Consider the following 19,987-nt stretch of genomic DNA (forward strand, 5'->3'; position numbering starts at 1 on the left):
GGTTAGACACCTAGTCTGTCCCTTCCAGTCTCGCTGGTGCCTGGCGCTGCGGAAGGCAGCTGGCCGGCCAGCTGGGGCGCCCTGGCAGCAGTGGGGGGCCGAGCCCGCGCTGGGGGCCGGCCCCTCCCTCACCTCATGGTACATGGGGCAGGGGGCTGCGCCCCTGCCCCGCCGGCCCGGTCGGCCCTCTCCCGCCAGCAGAGGCCAGTGCGGCAGCCAGGGCGGCGCGGGGCTGCTCCTTTTAAAAGTCAACGAGGACCGCCGACCGCGAGCCGGCGCACGGCGTAGGCGCAGGGCCCAGACCCCCAGGTGCAGACCCCGGCAAGGCGGTCGTGAGAGCTGCAATCGGGTTCCAGGGCTGGCGGATTGAGCGGAGCGCCCTTGGTCCTTCCTCCTTCTCTGAGGTCTCCCAATACCCCTAGGTGTTCATAGGTATTTTACAGTGACTGTTCTAAGCTTCCATTTTTTCAAGGGTCTTGCCCACGGGCTCTCAGCCGTGATGACGGATGGCAAACCTCAGATCTAAGCTGAAATCCAGGCCTTTTCACTACAGTGATCCCCAATTATTCCAAATCAGTGCCCCTATAAAGCTTTCCCAGTATCGTCTATATAAATCCACCAGTTACAGTTTCATGGGGCTTTCTTGTAGAATTTACAAAAATAGGTCTATAGAACATGATTTTGAGTACTCCACATACTCCAGGAGATGCTGATATCAAGCACCTGTGGTCAGGATGGGGGTCCCCCCCCCCCCCCCCACACACACACAGCCCCGCAGCCCTAACAAAATCTACCAAAATTAAAACTGAGGGAGGGGGCATGAAGTATTTGGCCTGACCTAAGGACATCTTTGCTTTTGACTCATGTTTTAACAAAGTTAGAGAAGACATCCACATGCATTTCCCAAACCACATCTGCATTTGCTAGAGGAAAATCTAATCAGGAGATCCTAGAGAATCATTACCACTATTGTGTTGTACATATAGAAAACATTCAGGAAAATCTGAACTCACAAAGCAAATTGCTTAAATCATAATGAATCACGTCTATTAATTATGTAGTATTTAAAATAACAAACTCACTTTGGGTATTTAGTATATCCAGTGGAAGAGAAATTTAAAAAAAAAAAACATTTTTGGAGGATTATATCCATTGTGTGAAATGAGATCTACCCACGCATTATGACATTTTCATTTAACTTTCATTTACTTTTGTATTTAACATTCAATTTTTAAAGACGGGTTTAACATCCTCAGAATCCACTCTGACAGTAAAAAGTATTTTTGTATATCAAGCAGGTCCTTATAATCTTGTATCTACCAAATTTTGTTTTCTCTCTTGCCATGCTCTATAGATTCTTTGGACACTATACTTTCCACATTCAAGATTATGCACCTTTTACTGGAACCATTTCGAAGTTTATATGGCGTCATTTTTAGACATCTGTAGAAAGTAACTGACCTTTGTTCTGGCTCCTTATCAAACCGGATTAACTAATTTGTGCCTTAAACTATCAGCCTGCAATGAAATGGCTGCATGACACTTACTCCTGTATTTATTACAAGGACATTGTTAGGTAGTTTTGTACCTCTTACAAGAAAATCCTAAGAATAAATTTTTCTCAGGGACAATTACATTTTCAAACCTGCTTTGGATTCGTTTGTCACATATGATGAAAGAGAGAGTGACCTAATTTGTGCCATAACAAAAATGATTTTTTTTTTTTGCTCACACCCCTAGAAATATCCCATTCCAAATGCGCTGGGCAAAGAAGAGGCCTCTTTGCTGACAGTGGCTCCCAGAGAAAGGATAACCACAGGTAAAGCAGGTACTTCAACTGGTCAAACTGGATCTCAGGAGTTGGGGTCTTGAATATTCTAATGAGGGAGGGAGCAGGTGTACTCAAAAAGTTCTAAACAGGGTCCATTTCACCATGCCAAGGAAAGTAGTGAGTCTTTACACAGAATATAGCAAGGGATTTAATTATCCAATTAAGTATTATTAAAATCTTATTAAGGGAAAACAAAGTATGCCCCAGACATTTCTTATGATAAAAGCAGTAATTTTAAAAAGAGAAGCCAAATTTAAAACAAAAACAAAAGGCCAACTGAGTTAATCAATAAAAACTGTTACTTTTAGCATAAATGAAATAACCTTGTAGCAAATATAATCAAGAAAGAAAAATTAAATATCAGAAAAAGGAGGCTATAACCACAAATACAGGGAAGATATTTCTAAAATTATAAGTTATACACAACTTATACCAATTAATTTGAAAACTATAAAAATATACTTTACCAACATTGGTCTAAAAAGAAGAAACGTCTAAAAAAACCATTTACGATGAAAGCACAGAAACGGTAGTCATAGTCCTACCCCTTCTCCCAAAAGACTAGTTCCAGAGTTTCATTGTCAAGTTTCACTTCTCACTTATCAGATTATCATAAATCCATGCGTTTGGCAATGCATTCTGTTGGGGAAGGCTGTAAGAGACAAAGTGAAGAGAAAAGCAAAAGAACAGGAGAAAATATTTACTATATACACAGATTATAAAAGACTGATTTATACATTAAGATGGACAGATCAACAGAAGATAGAATTGGAAATTCACAGTTCAGGAATTATGAATAGCCAACAAACACATTTCAAAACATCTCTAATTTATGCATTTAAGAAGCCAAACAATTCCAAGCAAGATAAAGATACATTACTCTGAAATAGCAAGAGCTAAAGACAAAAAGAAAAATACCAAAGCAGCCAGAGAAAAAGGAATTGAGAGACTGACAGCTGACTTCTCAATAGCAATAATGGAAAAAAACGAAGGAATGAGGAAGGAGATCTTCAGTGTACTAAACAACTGCCAACAGAAACCACTCTATTTAGCAAAAACATCTTCCGTAAATGACAGTGAAACAAAGACAATTTCAGGCAAACAAAAGCAGGGACAGTTCATCATCAAATGACCCTTCAGTAAAAGCCATCCCAAGGGATATTCTTTGAACAGAAGGAAAAGGGCCCTAGAGGATGTTCTAAAAGATAAAAGCAGTTGGAGCACCTGGGTGGCTCAGTCGTTCAAGCGTCAGACTTCAGCTCAGGTCCTGATCTCACAGTTCCTGAATTCAACCCCCAAGTCAGGCTCTGTGCTGACAGCTCAGAGCCTGGAGCCTGCTTCCAATTCTGTATCTCCTTCTCCCCTGCTCACACACTCTCTCTCTCAAAAATAATAAAGATTAAAAAAAATTTTTTTTAAATAAAAGATAAAAGCAGCAATAGAGAAAAGTAGTACAAATGTGGGGAAATGTAAATAAGCACCAACTGTAAAACACAACATTAATTCTAAACAGGCCCCCTTCTGTCTGGTAAGAATATTATTTAAAAAATTAAAATATATGATAACATATAAGTCATACAGGGGCTGAGTGAAGTTAAATTTTTGAGGTTCTTGTATTGTCTAAGAGGAAGGTAAAAGTATTGTTGTTCTGCTTTGTTTTAGGTTAAAAAAAATTTTTTTAATGTTTATTTTTGACAAAGAGAAAGAGAGAGAGAGAGGGAGAGAGAATGAGTGGGGGAGGGGCAGAGAGAGAGGGAGACACAGAATCTGAAGCAGGCTCCAGGCTCTGAGCTGTCAGCACTGAGCCTGACGACGCAGGGCCCGAACTCACGGACCGCGAGATCATGTCCTGAGCCGAAGCAGGATGCTCAACCGCCTGAGCCACCCAGGTGCCCCTGTTTTAGGTTTTTAAATGTCAAGGATGCATATTTATGGGAGAATTATAAAAAGAAAAAAAAAGTTTATTTTCCAAACTAGGACATGGGGAAAATGGAATGATAAAGATATTAAATGAATATTTAATAAATAACAAAAGGGAGAGAAGAGAAACATAGAACAGCCAGGACAAACAGCACAAAATAAGAGCAATTACAGTGAATGTAAATAGGTTATATGTCCCATGCCTTAAAACTGCATTTTTAAAAAAATTTTCTATTTATTTATTTTGTAAGAGAGTGGATAGAGGAGGGGCAGGGACAAAGAAAGAGAGAGGGAGGGAGAGAATCCCCAGCAGGGTCTACGCTGTCAGCACAGAGCCTGACATGGGGCTCGATCTCACAAACCGTGAGATTGTGACCTGAGCGGACATCAAGAGATGGGCTTAACTGACTGAGCCACCCTGGCGCCCCTAAAACTGCATTTAAAAATTCCAACAGATGCTCTTTAAAAGAGACATCAAAAACATACAAGTGCCTGAGTCTATAACTTTTTCCAAAGACTTTAACAAATGAATAAAAAACACAAAAAGAAATGTATGATAGAGAAAATCATGAAGCATAACAGACTATGAGCAAGATGAATTAACAGTATGGAGGGAAGGGAAAAATATTCAACATCAAAACTGATAAAAGGAGACATAATTACATACACTTCACTCATTAAAAATAGCAAGAGGGTACTTTTAACAACTCTGTGCCTACAAATATTAAAAATTCAGACAAAATAGAGACCTACAAAAATCTAATCAATATTGACAATTTTTTTTAATGTTCAGTAATCCTGTAACCACTAAAAAAAATTAAATCACTAGTCAAAAATTTGCCACCAATAAAATTTCAGACGCAAGTGGATTCAATGGTAAATTCTACCACAACTGGTTATCTACTGACAATAAAATTAAATTATATCTATATTCCACACTACTCACAATTAAGAATCCCAAGTATACAGACACAAAATGAAAATCTTTAAAATTACATCACAGAAAGAAAAGGTATTTGCAACCCATTTAACTGTAAAACATTAGTACCCAGAATGTGTAAAGAAGTCCTACAGTCCAACAACCCAATAAAAAACAGAAATGGGTAGGTGATATGAACAGTACAAAGGAAAAAAAAAAAGGCTTTTAAACTTATGAAAAGATGCTCAGTCATAATGATCTGTAAATGGATTTATCAAACTGTCAAAACATACGAGTTTAGCAATGCATCCTGGGGGGGGGGGGGTAGGTAAGGGGGAGGGTGCTTTAGGAAAACAGTTACTTCAGTATACCGCAGGTAAGTGCAAAATCCCAGGAAATGGAGTTTGGCAATACTTCTCAAAATTTCAAAAGCATTTAACCTTCAACCCAGTAATCACAGTTCTGGAAATTAATATAACAGAAAAACCTGCTCACATACAAAAGGACAATTCTACAGAATTACTCCATGCACCATTGTTTTTAACCACAAAAGACCAGAAACAAATGATCTATGACTGACTATTGTTCTTATTCTGTAGAATGAGCATGCCTTCTATATACTGATTTGCATATAAGACTTCTAGGATATACTGGTAAGTGGGGGAAAAAATGTAGCATAGCACAAATCAGATTAAGAAAGTGGAATATAGGGTGGCTCAGTTGGTTAAGTATCTGACTTCGGCTCAGGTCATGATCTTACGATTCATGGGTTCAAGCCCCACATCAGGGGTCTGTGCTGACAGCTCAGAGCCTAGAGCTGCTTTGGATTCTGTGTCTCTGACCCTCCCTTCCTCCCGCTCTTTCAAAAACAAAAACAAAAACAAAAACTATAAAACACAAACAAAAATAATGCAACTGTTTAAGATAACCAAAGGATGGGGTTCAAAGCAGCACACTAAATATCACTGAATACTTCATCTGTTTCCTGCCTGTAGAATGCAGACATTTATGATGTGTTCTGGGCGACTGTCTCTGTACTATCTTAAAAGACCTCTCACGGGAAGAACATAATTTAAATGGAGATGAGCGGGGCACCTAGGTGGCTCAGTCAGTTAAGCATCCGACTTCACTTCACTTCGGCTCAGGTCATGATCTGGCTTCACTGTTCGTGAGTTTGAGCCCGGTGTCCAGCTCTGTGCTGACAGCTGGGAGCCTGTAGGCTGCTTCAGATTCTGTGTCTCCCTCTCTCTCTGCCCCTCTCCCACTTGTGCTCTCTTTCAAAAATAAATAAATGTCTAAAAAAATGCATTAAAGAAAGAGGAATATAAAAACAAACACTGGAAAAAAAACAAACACTGGGGAATGAGTTGGATAGTACAGGAAAGATTTTTTCTGTGTATGTCTTTATATATTTTTAATTGTTTAATTATTCTAATTTTTAAACAATAGAGTTCATCAACTTGTACATACAATACATGTAAGAAAAATTCATTCATATGAATAAGAGAAAACAAGTACCCAATAGAAAAAGTGACAAAAAACATTACACACAAAAAAACATTTAACTTCTTTTATATAATCACAGAAATGCAGTTTAAAGCCACAATAACGTTTCATTTCCACTAGACCAGCAAAAATTAAAAACCTGGGCAATGCCAAACGTGGAGAGATTTCATTCAAAATTAGTGGAGAATAAATCAAAACTACAATTTGGAAAAAGTTACACACTACCTAATGAAACTGAACCCGCGCATGTCCTCCTAGTGGGTCTAGCAATTCCATTACTAGTATGCCCAAGGAAGAGTATTCTATACACTCACTTGAAGATGAACAAGAATATATACGGCAGCACTAATTATAACAGCCCCATGTTGGAAATAACCAATATGTTCATAAAGAATAAAACGGATAAGCATATAATCCATTTCTAACACATTCGTATGGTAGATTACTATACACTATACTTCAATGAAAATGAATGTATTACAGCGCTGGTTCCCAAAGTGGTGATGACGCTTAAGTGGGTTCTTTGATACATACCGCAATGTGTCATAATTTGAGAGGTCTACATAACTCAATAGACTAGTATCCACTGCATGACCAATGTGTAGATGAAATATCCCTTCCAAATTCAAGATAGACCAATGGGTTTTCATGTCACAGAGTTTGAGAAGTTCACTGACATGACTTCAAATTTTACACTACAGCTAACCTTTAAAGAAACTGTTGGGCTTTGAGGAGTATCAGAGAAAAATATAACTATCTTAAAAGGTTATTAAAACATTTCTCCCTTTCCTAAATACACAGCTGAGTGAGTCTGGATTTTCTTCACATACTTTGGTTCTGTTTTTTTTTTTTTTTTTTTTTCATTTTTTAAAATGTTTATTTACTTTTGAGACAGAAAGAGAGAGAGCAAGTGAGCGAGCAAGCTAGCAGGGGAGAGGCAGAGAGAGAGGGAGACACAGAATCCGAAGCAGGCTCCAGGCTCTGAGTTGTCAGCACAAAGCCCAACGCAAGGCTCAAACCCTTGAACTGTGATATCATGGCCTGAGGCAAAGTTTGATGTTCAACTGTCTGAGACACCCAGGTGCCCGTTCCTCATATACTTTCAACCAGAACAATATATTGCAACAGATTGAATGCAGAAGCAGACATGATACTGAGACATTAAAGGTATTTGCAAAAATGTAAAAACAATGCCACTCTTGTCACTAATTTTTGAATAGTTTTTTTTCATTAAAATGTTATTTATATTAAGATGTAAGAGACTTATTATCATTATTTAGAGGTGCCAATACATATACCAATAGATACTGTATCTACTATACTTAAGATCAATCAGTTTTAATAACTAACATGATATAATCCATATAAACAAAAACGCTTTAGGGCCCTCGACAGTTTTTAGGATCATAAAGGAGTCATGAGACCAAAGAGTTTCTGAATTACTGAACTACAGGCACATGCTTCAATACTGATGAATTTCAGAAACATAATGTTTAAGTGATTCACATAATTCAAAAACAGGTGAAAGTAAACAGCGTGTTGATTAAGAATATATACCTAAGTGATAAAACTGCACAGAAAGGCAAGGGAATAAGTAACACAAAATTCAGGATGACCATGGTGATGGGGCAGCAATACACGCTTCTGGGGAGAGGCACACACAAAAGTTTGTAAGGTGCTTGTGATGTCCTGTTAAGCTGGGCACACAGATATACTTTTTTTTTTTTTAACAGTACATATAAATGGTATACTTCACGACAAAAATTTTAATAGAAGAAACAAAGGGACATACCTACTCTCCTAGAAGGAAAAACTCAAAAGAATGTCTCTTCTCAAATTAATCTATAAATTCAATGCAATCACAAACAATATGCCAATATCCCAAGATTTTCTATAGAACTTGGAAAGATGGTTCTAAATTTCACCTGGAAGAAAAATGCAAAAAAAGCCCAAAGCTTTTTTCAAAAGAAAGTACCAAAATGTATTACAAAGCTACAATAATTAAAACAGTGCGGTAGTAGCTAAATGGGTCAAAGAGTTTTGAACCCAATTAAGGGGGGGGGGGGGGGGAAGGCAAGGATTATGACCCAGCCAAAATGTCCTTCCACCCAAGGAAGATAAAAATTAAAATAAGATGTTATTTTCAAGTTAGAAAATTAGTAAGATACGAAAGAAATACTGTTAACATCCACTGCTGGCTAGCTAGCAGGGAAATAAAGCATACCCTTAGATAGTAGATATTTAAGGACACACTATTTGAGGACAATTTAACAGCATTAATAGCCAGCATTCTCATAGGGAATCAACTCTTCAGAAATACTATCACTGGCACACGATGCATTGCTTGTCACAAGAAAAAAAATAACTAGAACATCGTAAAACTTGAAAATAAATGTCCACCGGTAATAAAAGACCCGTTTGGTAATGGTAAAGACGCCATTACCTATTTAACTACACTAAGTAGACAATATACTACGTGTATTTAACAAACACTACGTCTCGAGTGTTTTTAGGCACTTCGGGAATTTTAATTCATTTGAGCAACTATGTCTGGAGTTCAGCAGATGCTTGCAATACAGCTCTTTTTAAAGAGACCCGGTTACACTAGGGCAAATGTCCCGAAAACCCCACATTTCAAACACTGTTCTCTGTCTTCCCTACAGTCATCATGTACACTTGGTCCCTTTTTACTTTCCTCTAGTCTGGGTTAGTCATTTACGGATGGGCTGAACACGCTGCCTGGCCCTGTCCAGTTCGAGAAGGCAGGTCTTCCAACTGAAGAGTGTCGTCACAGCTGCTTTGTTAGCAAACTCCGGAGTCGGCTTCCTCCCAATCTCACACCCCTTTCCCCCTTCCGACACTTAAGGCACCAGCGGGCCCTTGGATCGCTCACGTTACCCCAGTAACACCGTATACTCTCTCGACACTTAAGTTCATGGTGTATTTTTTTGCTCATGAACCCCACCGGCCTAACTTGACCTTACAGGGAAAGTAAAAGAAGGGTAAGGCGGGCCTATTTCAGCTTTTGACTTCAAACAGACCAGTACGGATTCCGTGAAACCTGAGGATGTGCAAAGCGTCCTCCTCAAGCCCCGAGGTTAACGTGCCGCGTTCCCCGACGCAACGCGGCTGGGTGGCTGAACGCGCGGGGTGGGTGTGCACAGACACAACTACCACCCAGCTTGGGCGCCCCTGGAGTCTTCTGCCCAACGACCCGCCCCGTGCACGGACCCCCTCCCTCCAGCCCTGCGCGAAGGAAGAAAAGGTCCCGCACCGCCTTGGATTCACCCAGAAGGAAGGAAACCCGAGAGGCAGACCTCACACACAAGCCTTAAAAAAAAAAAAAAAAAAAAAAAAAAAAAACGACCGAATAGCCATTCCGAGCCCGGGGAGCTCGGGGAGCCCGGGGAGCCCGGGGAGCGCGGGGAGCCAAGCTCGCCCGAGTACGGATCGTTCCACCGCCCGCCGGGGACGCGCAGCTCGGGGGACGCGCCTCAACAGCCCTGGACTTTGCGCCTCCCAGGGGGAAAGAGCACTCCGGAAGCCCCCCCACGGACGTGTCACATGCTGACGTCGCGGCCACGAGCTGGGGTCCCTCGGCCAGCAGCACCGCGAACGGCCGCGGGCGACCAAGGGTGGACTCCTCGAAGGAGCAGCGCCGCCCAAGCCAGCCTGAAATCCACCCCGCCCCCCGCCCCGAGCAAACCCGCAAGGAAGCGTCTGGCACCCGGCAAGCGAGAAAAGCAGGCGACGGCAAACGTCAATTAGAACCGGTTTTGAGTGACAATAGCGAAGCCCCGACGAGCCTCCGCGAAAGCGCCCGCCGGGAGGACGGCGGCTCCTCCGGCCAGCCTGCCAGGTGCACCGAGGGGCGCCCAGCCCGGGAGAGGCTCACCTGTCTTCGGAGCTGCCGCTGCCGCCGCCGCCGCCCCCCGGAATTTCAGGTTCTGGTTCAGTTTCTTCCCCATGCTCGCAGCCACCCGCTTCTCCACGCAGGCGCTTCCTCCCTCGCGGTCCCCGCGGCCGAATGTGACAGGGACTTCCGGGCTGATTCACCACCCGCCGAGCCCGTCCTTCTCCCCGGCCGCCGACTCGCCGGCTCCGGGACCTCCTGAGGGAGCCGTCGGCGCGGTCTGCACAGGCTCTCCAGAGGCGCGCCGCGCGTCCTTCCCCTCCGCACCGACGCCGGCAGCGCCCGGCGGCCCCGGCGCCCAGCCCGCAGGCACCGCCACGCTCGTCAGCCAAATGTCGCTCTTGCCACAGAAACTCATAGGAAAGAACGGACCCCGAGACGCGCCCCGGCCTGAGAGAACATGTCGATTACCTCAGACACAGAGGCACGAAACCGGAAGTAAAACCCCTGGCCTCAGGAACCGGAGAGCTTGGGAGGAGGAGGAAAAAAAAAAAAAAAAAGAGAAAGTGAAAACTGAACCGTGATGAAAGGCAGGAGCCAATCACTGAGTGGGAATCTATGCGCAGGCGCGGGCTGCGGCCGGCGTCCACGCGGCGTTCGCCTCTCCCCATTGCGCAGGCGCGACGCTTCAGCGAGCACTGGGATTGGAGTACGGAGTCTGGCGTGCGCAGCTGCGGGTCGGGCGAAGTCGAGCGGGGTGTCTCCAGGGCTTGGTGCGTGGCCGGATGCGGAAGACGTTCCCGGGAACATGTCCGGCCGCCATGATGGCTCTGCGTATATTCCAGCCTCTGGCTTGCGTTGGGCTGGGATGTTTGTCTCCCATCGTGTCTCGTGAGGGTGCGGTGGAGACACTTGTTTTGTCTTGCCCCAAAGCGACATTTATAAAACCTTGTAGCTTAATAAATGTTACAGCCCTAAAAATAACCTTAAAAGTTGAAGTGTTAACCTGAAAAATAGAACTGTAATTTTACCAGGCTTATTTATAAACAGACGAAATTGTAAGGGTTAAATTGTAGTGTAGGGGTAACGTGTAGCTTGAGAGAGAACAGCTTTGTGTTGACGCTGTAGTTTGAAATATAACAGCCTTGCTTTACTCTTGTAAATTATGCTTCATACTCTTGTAAATCAGGATTCACCAATTAACGTTTATTTATTTTTGGGACAGAGAGAGACAGAGCATGAACGGGGGAGGGTCAGAGAGAGGGAGACACAGAATCGGAAACAGGCTCCAGGCTCTGAGCCATCAGCCCAGAGCCTGACGCGGGGCTCGAACTCACGGACCGCGAGATCGTGACCTGGCTGAAGTCGGACGCTTAACCGACTGCGCCACCCAGGCGCCCCAGGCTTCACCAATTAAGGAAACAAAACTTCAAAGAAAAGAACTTCAGAGCCAGGGTCAAGGAGATCCACTGGTTGCAACTTAACCACAGAAAGTCTGAAATAATCACCTCATCCGGCAACTGTTTCTAACTCATCTGGGAACTGTTTCTCTGTTCTGTTCCCAGGTGATGATAAAATGATGTGATCGGCTATAAAAACTCTACCCCGACTGTTCGAGGCCGCACTCTGATCAAGAGTGTTGGTCCCGATCTGTCTGCCTTGCCTCTGATTACAATAAACTTTGTTTTGACTGTCACTGGTGCCAGTAGCATTCTGTTTCAGGAGTGGTGTGGATGCAACAAAATGTCATTCAAGACAGGCACACGGTGGTGAACTACAGGCAAATCCAAAGGACAAAGGAGGAACGTGTAGTTTTATAAAGGAGGAAGTTGGGAGAGGGAGTTGTGACATTTCATTGGAGGAGATGTTGTGATCAGTTCTCATTGGCTGGGTTATTGTCTGGAAGGAGAAAAATCTTCCTGCTGGGGTAAGCTTCCACCAGGGCCACCTGGGTGGCTCAGTTGGTTGAGCATCTGACTCCGGCTCAGGTCATGGTCTCACAGTTTGTGAGTTTGAGCCCTGCGTTGGGCTCTGTGCTGACAGCTTGGAGCCTGAAGCTGTTATGCCCAGAATTCGTGATCCCCAAAGACCACTAGGGAGCCGAGTCCGATGCAAAAGCAAAGAGCCTTTATTCGAGCTAGCTCGAGCTCAATCCCCTACCTGCACCGACGCAGCGGTGAGATACCAGGGAAAGAGAGCGAGTTTCAAAAGGACAAAGGTTTTATTGGGGCCTGGGGCAGTTGGTGAGGTAATGGCTATGGCCTCAGCCGATTGGCTGGGGAAGGGTCCTGGGGAAGGGTCCGAGTCCTGTTAGGCAGGTGAGGGGGGGGTTACTCAAGGGGAGGAGGTGTGGTCAAGGTGAAGGACACAGAACAAGATGGAGTCGGCTGGCGTAGGCCCGCCCTTTCAAAGCCTGCTTCGGATTCTGTGTCTCCTTCCCTCTCTGCCCATGCCCCACTTGTACTCTGTCTCTGTCTCTCAAAAATAAATAAATAAATTTTAGAAAAAAATTTAAAAATAAAAATAAACTGGGGCGCCTGGGTGGCGCAGTCGGTTAAGCGTCCGACTTCAGCCAGGTCACGATCTCGCGGTCCGTGAGTTCGAGCCCCGCGTCGGGCTCTGGGCTGATGGCTCAGAGCCTGGAGCCTGTTTCCGATTCTGTGTCTCCCTCTCTCTCAGCCCCTCCCCCGTTCATGCTCTGTCTCTCTCTGTCCCAAAAATAAATAAAAACGTTGAAAAAAAAATTAAAAAAATAAAAAAAATAAACTAAGCTTCCAGGAGTGGTGCTCATGGAGAACCCTTCATTGCTTCCTGACTTCGTTTTGAATTAGTTTTTTTTCTATTTTCATGCATGTAATATTTAATTAAATGCATGTAATTAAGTGCATGTAATTAAGTGCATATTTAAATACATGTAATATTTAAGTGCATGTAATATTTAAGTATTTTCCCATGGAAAACTCTTCTACATGGTTACAAGGGACCACATATAGCATTAATTCTACAAATGAGAGATATTAAGTACTACAGATATGAGAAAACAGGCACTATTCCACATGCTGGGAATAGATTTATTAATTCAATAGCTTTCACCTCCCATTCTTTCAGCTCAGGTCATGATCCCAGGGTCGTGAGATTGAGCCCCACACATTGGGCTCTGTGATGACAGTGCAGAGCATGCTTGGGATTCTCTCACTTCCTCTCTTTCTCTCTGCCCTTCCCCCATTCATTCTTCCTCTGAATAAATAAATAAACTTGGAAAAAAAGAAAAACCTTTAAAAAAAATAACAGCTTTTATTGTTTACTCTTGCCAGCTGCTAAAGCACTAGGATTATAGTTGGGAACAGCTAGACGAGCACCCTGCATATAATGGAACTTTTTCTAGAAGTGGATATCAAACTTTAACAAGTAAACCACAACCTCACCACAACAAAACTAGAATTTCATTTAACAGTACTGCTTTGAAAAGCAAGCTGGAAATGCTGGAGAATGGGGTTGGAGGCTGGCAGCCAGGGGCAGGAGAGGCAGAGCTGCAAGATCTCACTGAATAAGGGACATTTGATGTGAAAGCTCAATAGTAAAAACAGACCAAACTAGTCCTTGGAACATGCGGAGGAAGAGCTTTCCAGGCATAAGGCAAAGCAAATGCAAAGTCCCTAGAAATGAAACAAAGTGTGTTCAAGAACTAAAGAGGGTTGGCTGTAGAAATGGAATGAAATAGAATATTTTTAAAATACGTAAAACCAAAATGTACAACTCCCTGATTTATCACAAACCAAATATTCATGAAACGCTGTGGTCAAGAAATAGAACGCTGCCTAAACCTGAGAAGCTCCATCTTGTGTTAACTCCCAATCAATATCTACCCACCTTCCCTACCATCAAACCTAACCACTAATCTAACTCCCATGATCATCTCTGCCTTATTAGCTTTAGTGCCCAAACATACAGCCCTAAACTTCAACATTCATTAGTTTTGCCTGTGGTTTGAACTTCACATAAGTTGAATGATGTTGTACCAAGTTTCTTTGGAGTAACATGGTTAGTGAGACATGTTTTTGTGGATACTTATTCTTTCATTTTCATTGCTATACAGATGTGGCTATAGCATATTTTCTTTATCCATTGTATTATTTTTTAATGTACGTTCAATGCCCAATGTGGGGCTTGAACTCACAACCTTGAGATCAGGAGTCTCGTGCTCTACTGACTGATCCAGCCAGGCACTCCTCCATTGTACTGTTGACAGACATTTTGATTGTTGCCAGTTCTTGGCTGTTATGAATAATTCTGCTTGAACATTCTTATTATCCATGTCTCTTGGTGCACATGTACACCATTTATGTTGGGTGTATACCATACTGACATAATTTGGAATTGTTTCAGCAAATATTTATTCCCTCCCTCCTTATGGTGCTGGCCAAGTTTATTTCTTTACTCCACTATTACTGCTCTTAGTCATGTGAATATTTTTGGTTGATAGACTTTTAGCAGACATGTTATGAACAGGAATCTTGAATATCCATATATAGTTCATTTGACTCTTGAGCTCAGATAATGCACAGAAGGAGACCATGTCTCAAATAACTGTGCCCTTTCAGCCTGGGCCTTCAGAACAAATGTGTGGAGCAGATGTGAATCCAACCTGCAGCATAAACCCACCTTAGATTTGCAGAATGTTAGACCTCCTGAGGACTGATGAGAATGAGAATGCTGTTGTCCTAAGCCACTGAGTTTGGGGTGGTTTCTTATGCAACATCACTGTGGCAATAAAAAAGATGTATATTCAACTTCAAAATATAATGCCAAATGTTTTATAAATCAGTTTTACCAAGTACATTCCTACAAGCAATGTATGAGAATTCTAGTTGCTTTACATTTTTGCCAACACTTTAAAACTTTTTTTAAAGTCTATTTATTTTGAGGGAGAGAGAGAAGCAGGGAGGGAGGGAGGGAGGGAGGGAGGGAGAGAGAGAGAGAGAGAGAGAGAAACCCAAGCAGGCCCCACACTGTCAGAGCACAGCCTGACACAGAGCTAGAATTCATGAATTGCAAGACCAAGAGTTGAAATCAAGAGTTGGAAGCTTAACCAACTGAGCCACCCAGGTGCCCCAACTGCCAACGCTTTTTTAATTACTCTGGAGGGTGTGTTATGGTTTGAATTTGCATAATTTCCAACTTTGTTCTTTTTTCATATATGTTTAGGCTAGTCTAACTTTCATATATGTTAGGCTAGTCTAATTTTCACATAAATTTTAGAATTAACTTTTCTATCTAAGAAAACTGCTAGTGTTTTGTTTGGGCTTCTATTCAATATATAGATCAGTTTGGGGAGAATTACCCATCTTAATATTCCATCTTCATGAACATGATATCTCTACTTAGGTCTTTTAAAATTTCCCAGCAATATTAAATCTTTAAGTGTACAGGTATTATTCACATTGTTATATTTACCTCTATATTTTTATGATGATTGAAAATTTAATTTACAATGGTTTGTTGCTGATATATGGAAATACAATTGATTTTTTCCACATTAGCCTTAAACCTGCAACTTATTGAATTCAATTATTAGATCTGATGGCTGTTAGTATATTTATGTATATTCTTTAAGATTTCCTGAGGTAAACATAATGACTGCACATAAAAATACTTTTCTTTGTTTATAATATGTATTTTTCCTTATTACCTTATGGCCTCTGATGCAATGATGAATAGAAAAGGTGAGAACAAACCTCTTTGTGTATCACTGATCTTAGAGGAAAAGCATTCAGTTGTTTACCATTAAGTAAGTATAATGTTGGCTTTAGTATTTTACATCTTTGTAGGTTGAGGATTTTCCCTTCTATTCCTAGTTTTTGAGAACTTTTATCACAAATAATTGAATTTTGGTGTGCTTGGGTGGCTTAGTCAGTTAAGTGTCCGACTTCGGCTCAGGTCATGATCTCATGGTTTGTGGGTTCCAGTCCCGCATCGGGCTCTGTGCTGACAGCTCAGAGCCTGGAGCCTGCTTTGGACTCTGTGTCTCCCTCTCTCTCTGCTCCTCCCCCACTCACACTCTGTTTCTCTGTCTCTCAAAAATAAACATTTAAGGGGCGCCTGGGTGGCGCAGTCGGTTAAGCGTCCGACTTCAGCCAGGTCACGATCTCACGGTCCGTGAGTTCGAGCCCCGTGTCAGGCTCTGGGCTGATGGCTCAGAGCCTGGAGCCTGTTTCCGATTCTGTGTCTCCCTCTCTCTCTGCCCCTCCCCCGTTCATGCTCTGTCTCTCTCTGTCCCATAAATAAATAAAAACGTTGAAAAAAAAATTTAAAAAAAAAATAAAAATAAAAATTAAAAATAAAAATAAAAATAAATAAATAAATAAATAAATAAGTGAATTTCGTCTGCATCTATTGAGATTATATAGTTTTCTTTTTTAGCCTATTAGTTTGGTGAATTACATTAATTGATTTTCAGATGTTAAGCCAACCTTGAATTCCTGGGATAAATCCAATTTAATTAGGATGTATTATCCTTTTTATATATTACTGGACACAAATTGCAGATATTTTGTTATGAATTTTGGCATTTACATTCATGAGGGATATTGGTCTATACATTTTACTTTTCTTGTAATATCTTACTTTGTTATCAGGTAACTCCAACCTCACAGAATTAGCTGATAAGTATTCCTTCTTTTAATTTCCAAAATACTTTCATTAAAATTGGTAATATCTCTTGCAAAAGTGTTTAATAGACTTAATCAGCAAAGTCATCAGTGTCTGTTTTTTTCTTTATGGAAAGATTTTTTAGTACTTTTTTTTTTTTTTACTAATAATATAGAGTTATTACGAATATTTCAAAGAAAGATAGCTCTACTAATGTTACAGTCATACCAGGATGACTGTTGACATACAGGTGTGCCTCCATGAGAAGGAATAGCAGAAGACTAGTTACCTATGAGGAAATAGAGATCACTAAAATAATCCAGCCAGTCACTAAACAAATAAGCAAATAACAGTAGCAAGACCCAAAGGGGGGAGGGAAGAACAATACACAGAATTGGATAAACTTATTATCTAAATTGTAGCAGTTTTAGCCAAAATTTATTATGTGTGAAAAGAAACAAGGAAGTATGACTTAGACACTGAGGAAAAAAAAGCAACAGAAACTCCTGTGAGAGTGACTAATCTTGGATTTAACAGAGACTTCAAGTAGCCCTAATAGATATGTTCAACAAACTAAAGTGTGATAAAGGAAAGATATGACAATGCCACGTCAAATAGAGAATATCAACAAAGAGAAATTATTTAAAAAGAGCCAAATGGAAAAGGTGGAGTTGACAAGCACAAAAACTGAAATAAAAAACACTAGAGGGACTCAACAATAGATTTGAATTGGAAGAATTACCAAATTTGAAGGTAGATCAATAGAGATTATGTAAACTGAAAAAAAGATAAAGAATGAAGAAAATGTTAAACCTCACAGAAATGTGAGACAACATTGAGTACCTCAATATATGTGTAATGGGAGGAACAAGAGAGGAGAAAAAAGAAAAAATATTTGAAGAAACAATGGCTGAAAACTCCTCAAATTTATATAAAAAATAATAACAATACACACATCCAGGAAGCTCAATGAACTCCACATGGGATAAATTCAAAGAGATTCACAAACATGCACATCATGGTAGCAATGCTGAAAGTCAAAGCCAAGGATGAAACTTTGAAAGCAGCAATAGAAAACTAACTTGTCACTTACAAGTGACACATGATAAGATTAAAAGTTGACTTAGCAGAACTAATGGAATCAGATGGTAAAGTAATAATTATAGCAATATATTTTTGGGTTTTAACATTAATAACAATAATACCACAAAAGGTGGAGGGGAGGATTAGAGCCATATATGTATAGCATTTCTGTACATCACTAGAATTAAGCTAGTATAAATCTGATCTGATTCTGACGAGATGTATTTGGCAAATCCTAGAGCAATCATTAAAAAAGCAAATAAAATTAAAGAAGTAGAAATGATGCAATAGAAAATGTTCACTTAAAGAAAATGAAAACAGTAAAGAATGAAGAGAGGAACAAATAAAACATGAGGTATAGAAAACAAAACAAAAAAATAAAATGGCAAACTTAAATCCAGCTATATCAATAACGTAAAATGTGAGTGCTTAAACAATCAAAATGCAAAGATTCATAAAATGGATTAAAAAATGATTCCACTATAAACTGTCTGCAGGAGACAAACTTTGGATTTAAAGACATACATATATTGAAAGTAAAAATATTGAAAAAGGTATATCATGAAGAATGCATCCATAAGAAAGCTGAAATGGCTATATTAAGACAATATACTTTAAAGCAAAAAAAAAGTTACTAGAAATAAAGAGGAAAATTTTATGCCAAAAGGGTTAATCTCTGAGGAAAATATAATTTAAATAGATATGCACCTAATAACAGAACTAGAAAATACATGAAGCAAAAATTGCAGAAATGAAAGGAGAGATAGACAATAATAGTTGGAGGCCTCAAAACTCCACTTTTGATAATGGGTAGAATAAATAAATAGAATATCAACAGAAGACTTGAACATTACAACCCAATTAGACCTAATAGACCTCTACAGAACACTCCACAACAGAATATACATTCTTCTCAAATGCATGTGGAACATTTTACAAAATAGATAATATGTTAGGTCATAAAACAAACCCTATTAAGTTTTATGTCTTTCTCTGAGCACAATGGAATGAAATTAGCAATTGATTGCCAGAAAAAAATTAGGAAACTTATATGTATCTGGAAATTAACACACTCCTAAGTAGCCAGTGGATTTAATAATAAATCAAAAGGGAATTAAAAGACATATTTTGAGCTGAATGAAAATTAAGACACTAAATGCCAAAACCTATGGGATGCAGTGAAAGCAATGCTTAGAGAGAAATTTATACCTGTAATGCCTATATTAAGAAATAAAATTTTAGGAGTGCCTGGGTGGCTCAGTCGGTTAAGTGTCCGACTCAGCCCAGGTCATGATCTCATGGTTTGTGAGTTCAAGCCCCGCGTCCAGCTCTGTGCTGACAGGTCAGAGCCTGGAGCCTGCTTCGGATTCTGTGTCTCCCTCTCTCTCTGCCCCTCCCTAGCTCACGCTTGCCCCCCTCTCTCTCTCTCTGTCAGATTAAACAAACTTAAAAAAAAGAAATAAAAAATTTTAAGTTAATAATCTAACCCCTACCTGATGAAACTTATAAAAGAACAAGCTAAACTTAACACAAGCAATAAGATAGAAATAATAAAAATCAGTATAGAAATTAGGAAAATAGAGAATAAAATAACAATAGAGAAAAATCAATGAAATCAAGAAGTGGTTCTTTTAAAATATGGACAAACCTTTAGTGAGACTGACCAAGAAAGAGAAGATTCAAATTATTAGAATCATAAATGAAAGAGCATTAACATAAACCTTACCAAAATAAAAAGGGTTATAAAGGAGTACTATACACAACAGTAGGGCAACAAATCAGATAAATTAGGTAAATAGATGAATACATAGAACTACTGAAATGCTACTGAAAATTGACTCAAGAAGAAATAAACAACCTAACTGGAATCTAACAATTGAAAAGATTGAATTAGTAATTAAAAAATATACATCCACAAAGAAAAGCCCAGAGATAGGGGGCTTCACAACTGAACTCTATCAAACATATAAAGAAGAATTAGTACCAATTTTCCACAAATTTTTCCAAAAAGTACAAGTGGGAGAGAACATCCCCAACTCATTTGATGAGACCAGTGTTATAATGATAACAAAAAAAAAAAAAAAACAGACAAAATGGTCACAAGAAAGGAAAACTATAAATCAGTATCTCTTATGAATATGAATGTAAAAATTCTCAACAAAATATTAGCAAACTGAATCTAGCAACATATAAAAAGAGTTATACATCAGGAGTAAGTGGGATTATC

At 40.3% G+C, this 19,987-nt stretch overlaps 2 protein-coding genes across 4 annotated transcripts in view; one reads left to right on the forward strand and one right to left on the reverse strand.

Annotated features, from left to right (window-relative positions):
- Nucleotides 1–10,208, reverse strand: part of TASOR2 (transcription activation suppressor family member 2) — an 82,040-nt gene extending 71,832 nt beyond the window's left edge. The window contains exon 1 of one of the 3 annotated variants that reach the window (XM_086715038.1): nucleotides 10,072–10,208. Coding sequence is in view for 1 of the 3 variants with exons in the window: in XM_086715034.1 (XP_086571160.1) it covers nucleotides 133–137 (5 nt within the window). In the remaining 2 variants the exon portion in view is untranslated. Of the gene's footprint in view, nucleotides 1–132; nucleotides 2,166–10,071 lie in introns of those variants that run through there. The other 2 variants (XM_086715041.1, XM_086715034.1) reach the window with 2 other exon arrangements.
- LOC147579548 (uncharacterized) lies at nucleotides 143–11,725 on the forward strand. The gene is made up of 4 exons (XM_086715150.1): nucleotides 143–349; nucleotides 1,741–1,819; nucleotides 9,570–11,233; nucleotides 11,448–11,725. The coding sequence occupies exons 1-3, from the start codon at nucleotides 143–145 to the stop codon at nucleotides 10,289–10,291; spliced, it is 1,008 nt and encodes a 335-aa protein (XP_086571276.1). The 3' UTR covers nucleotides 10,292–11,233; nucleotides 11,448–11,725.
- The last annotated feature ends 8,262 nt before the right edge of the window (nucleotides 11,726–19,987 follow it).

This window comes from Puma concolor, chromosome B4, assembly GCF_028749965.1.
Source record: "Puma concolor isolate L17-30 chromosome B4, mPumCon1.1.hap2, whole genome shotgun sequence".
NCBI classification, from domain to species: Eukaryota; Metazoa; Chordata; class Mammalia; order Carnivora; family Felidae; genus Puma; species Puma concolor.

Coding starts and splice junctions, on each gene's coding strand:
- LOC147579548 (XM_086715150.1), top strand. CDS start 143: ATGGGGCAGGGGGCTGCGCCCCTGCCCCGCCGGCCCGGTCGGCCCTCT. Junction 350..1,740: donor GTCGTGAGAGCTGCAATCGG/GTTCCAGGGCTG, acceptor TCACACCCCTAG/AAATATCCCATTCCAAATGC. Junction 1,820..9,569: donor CAGAGAAAGGATAACCACAG/GTAAAGCAGGTA, acceptor GAGCCCGGGGAG/CTCGGGGAGCCCGGGGAGCC.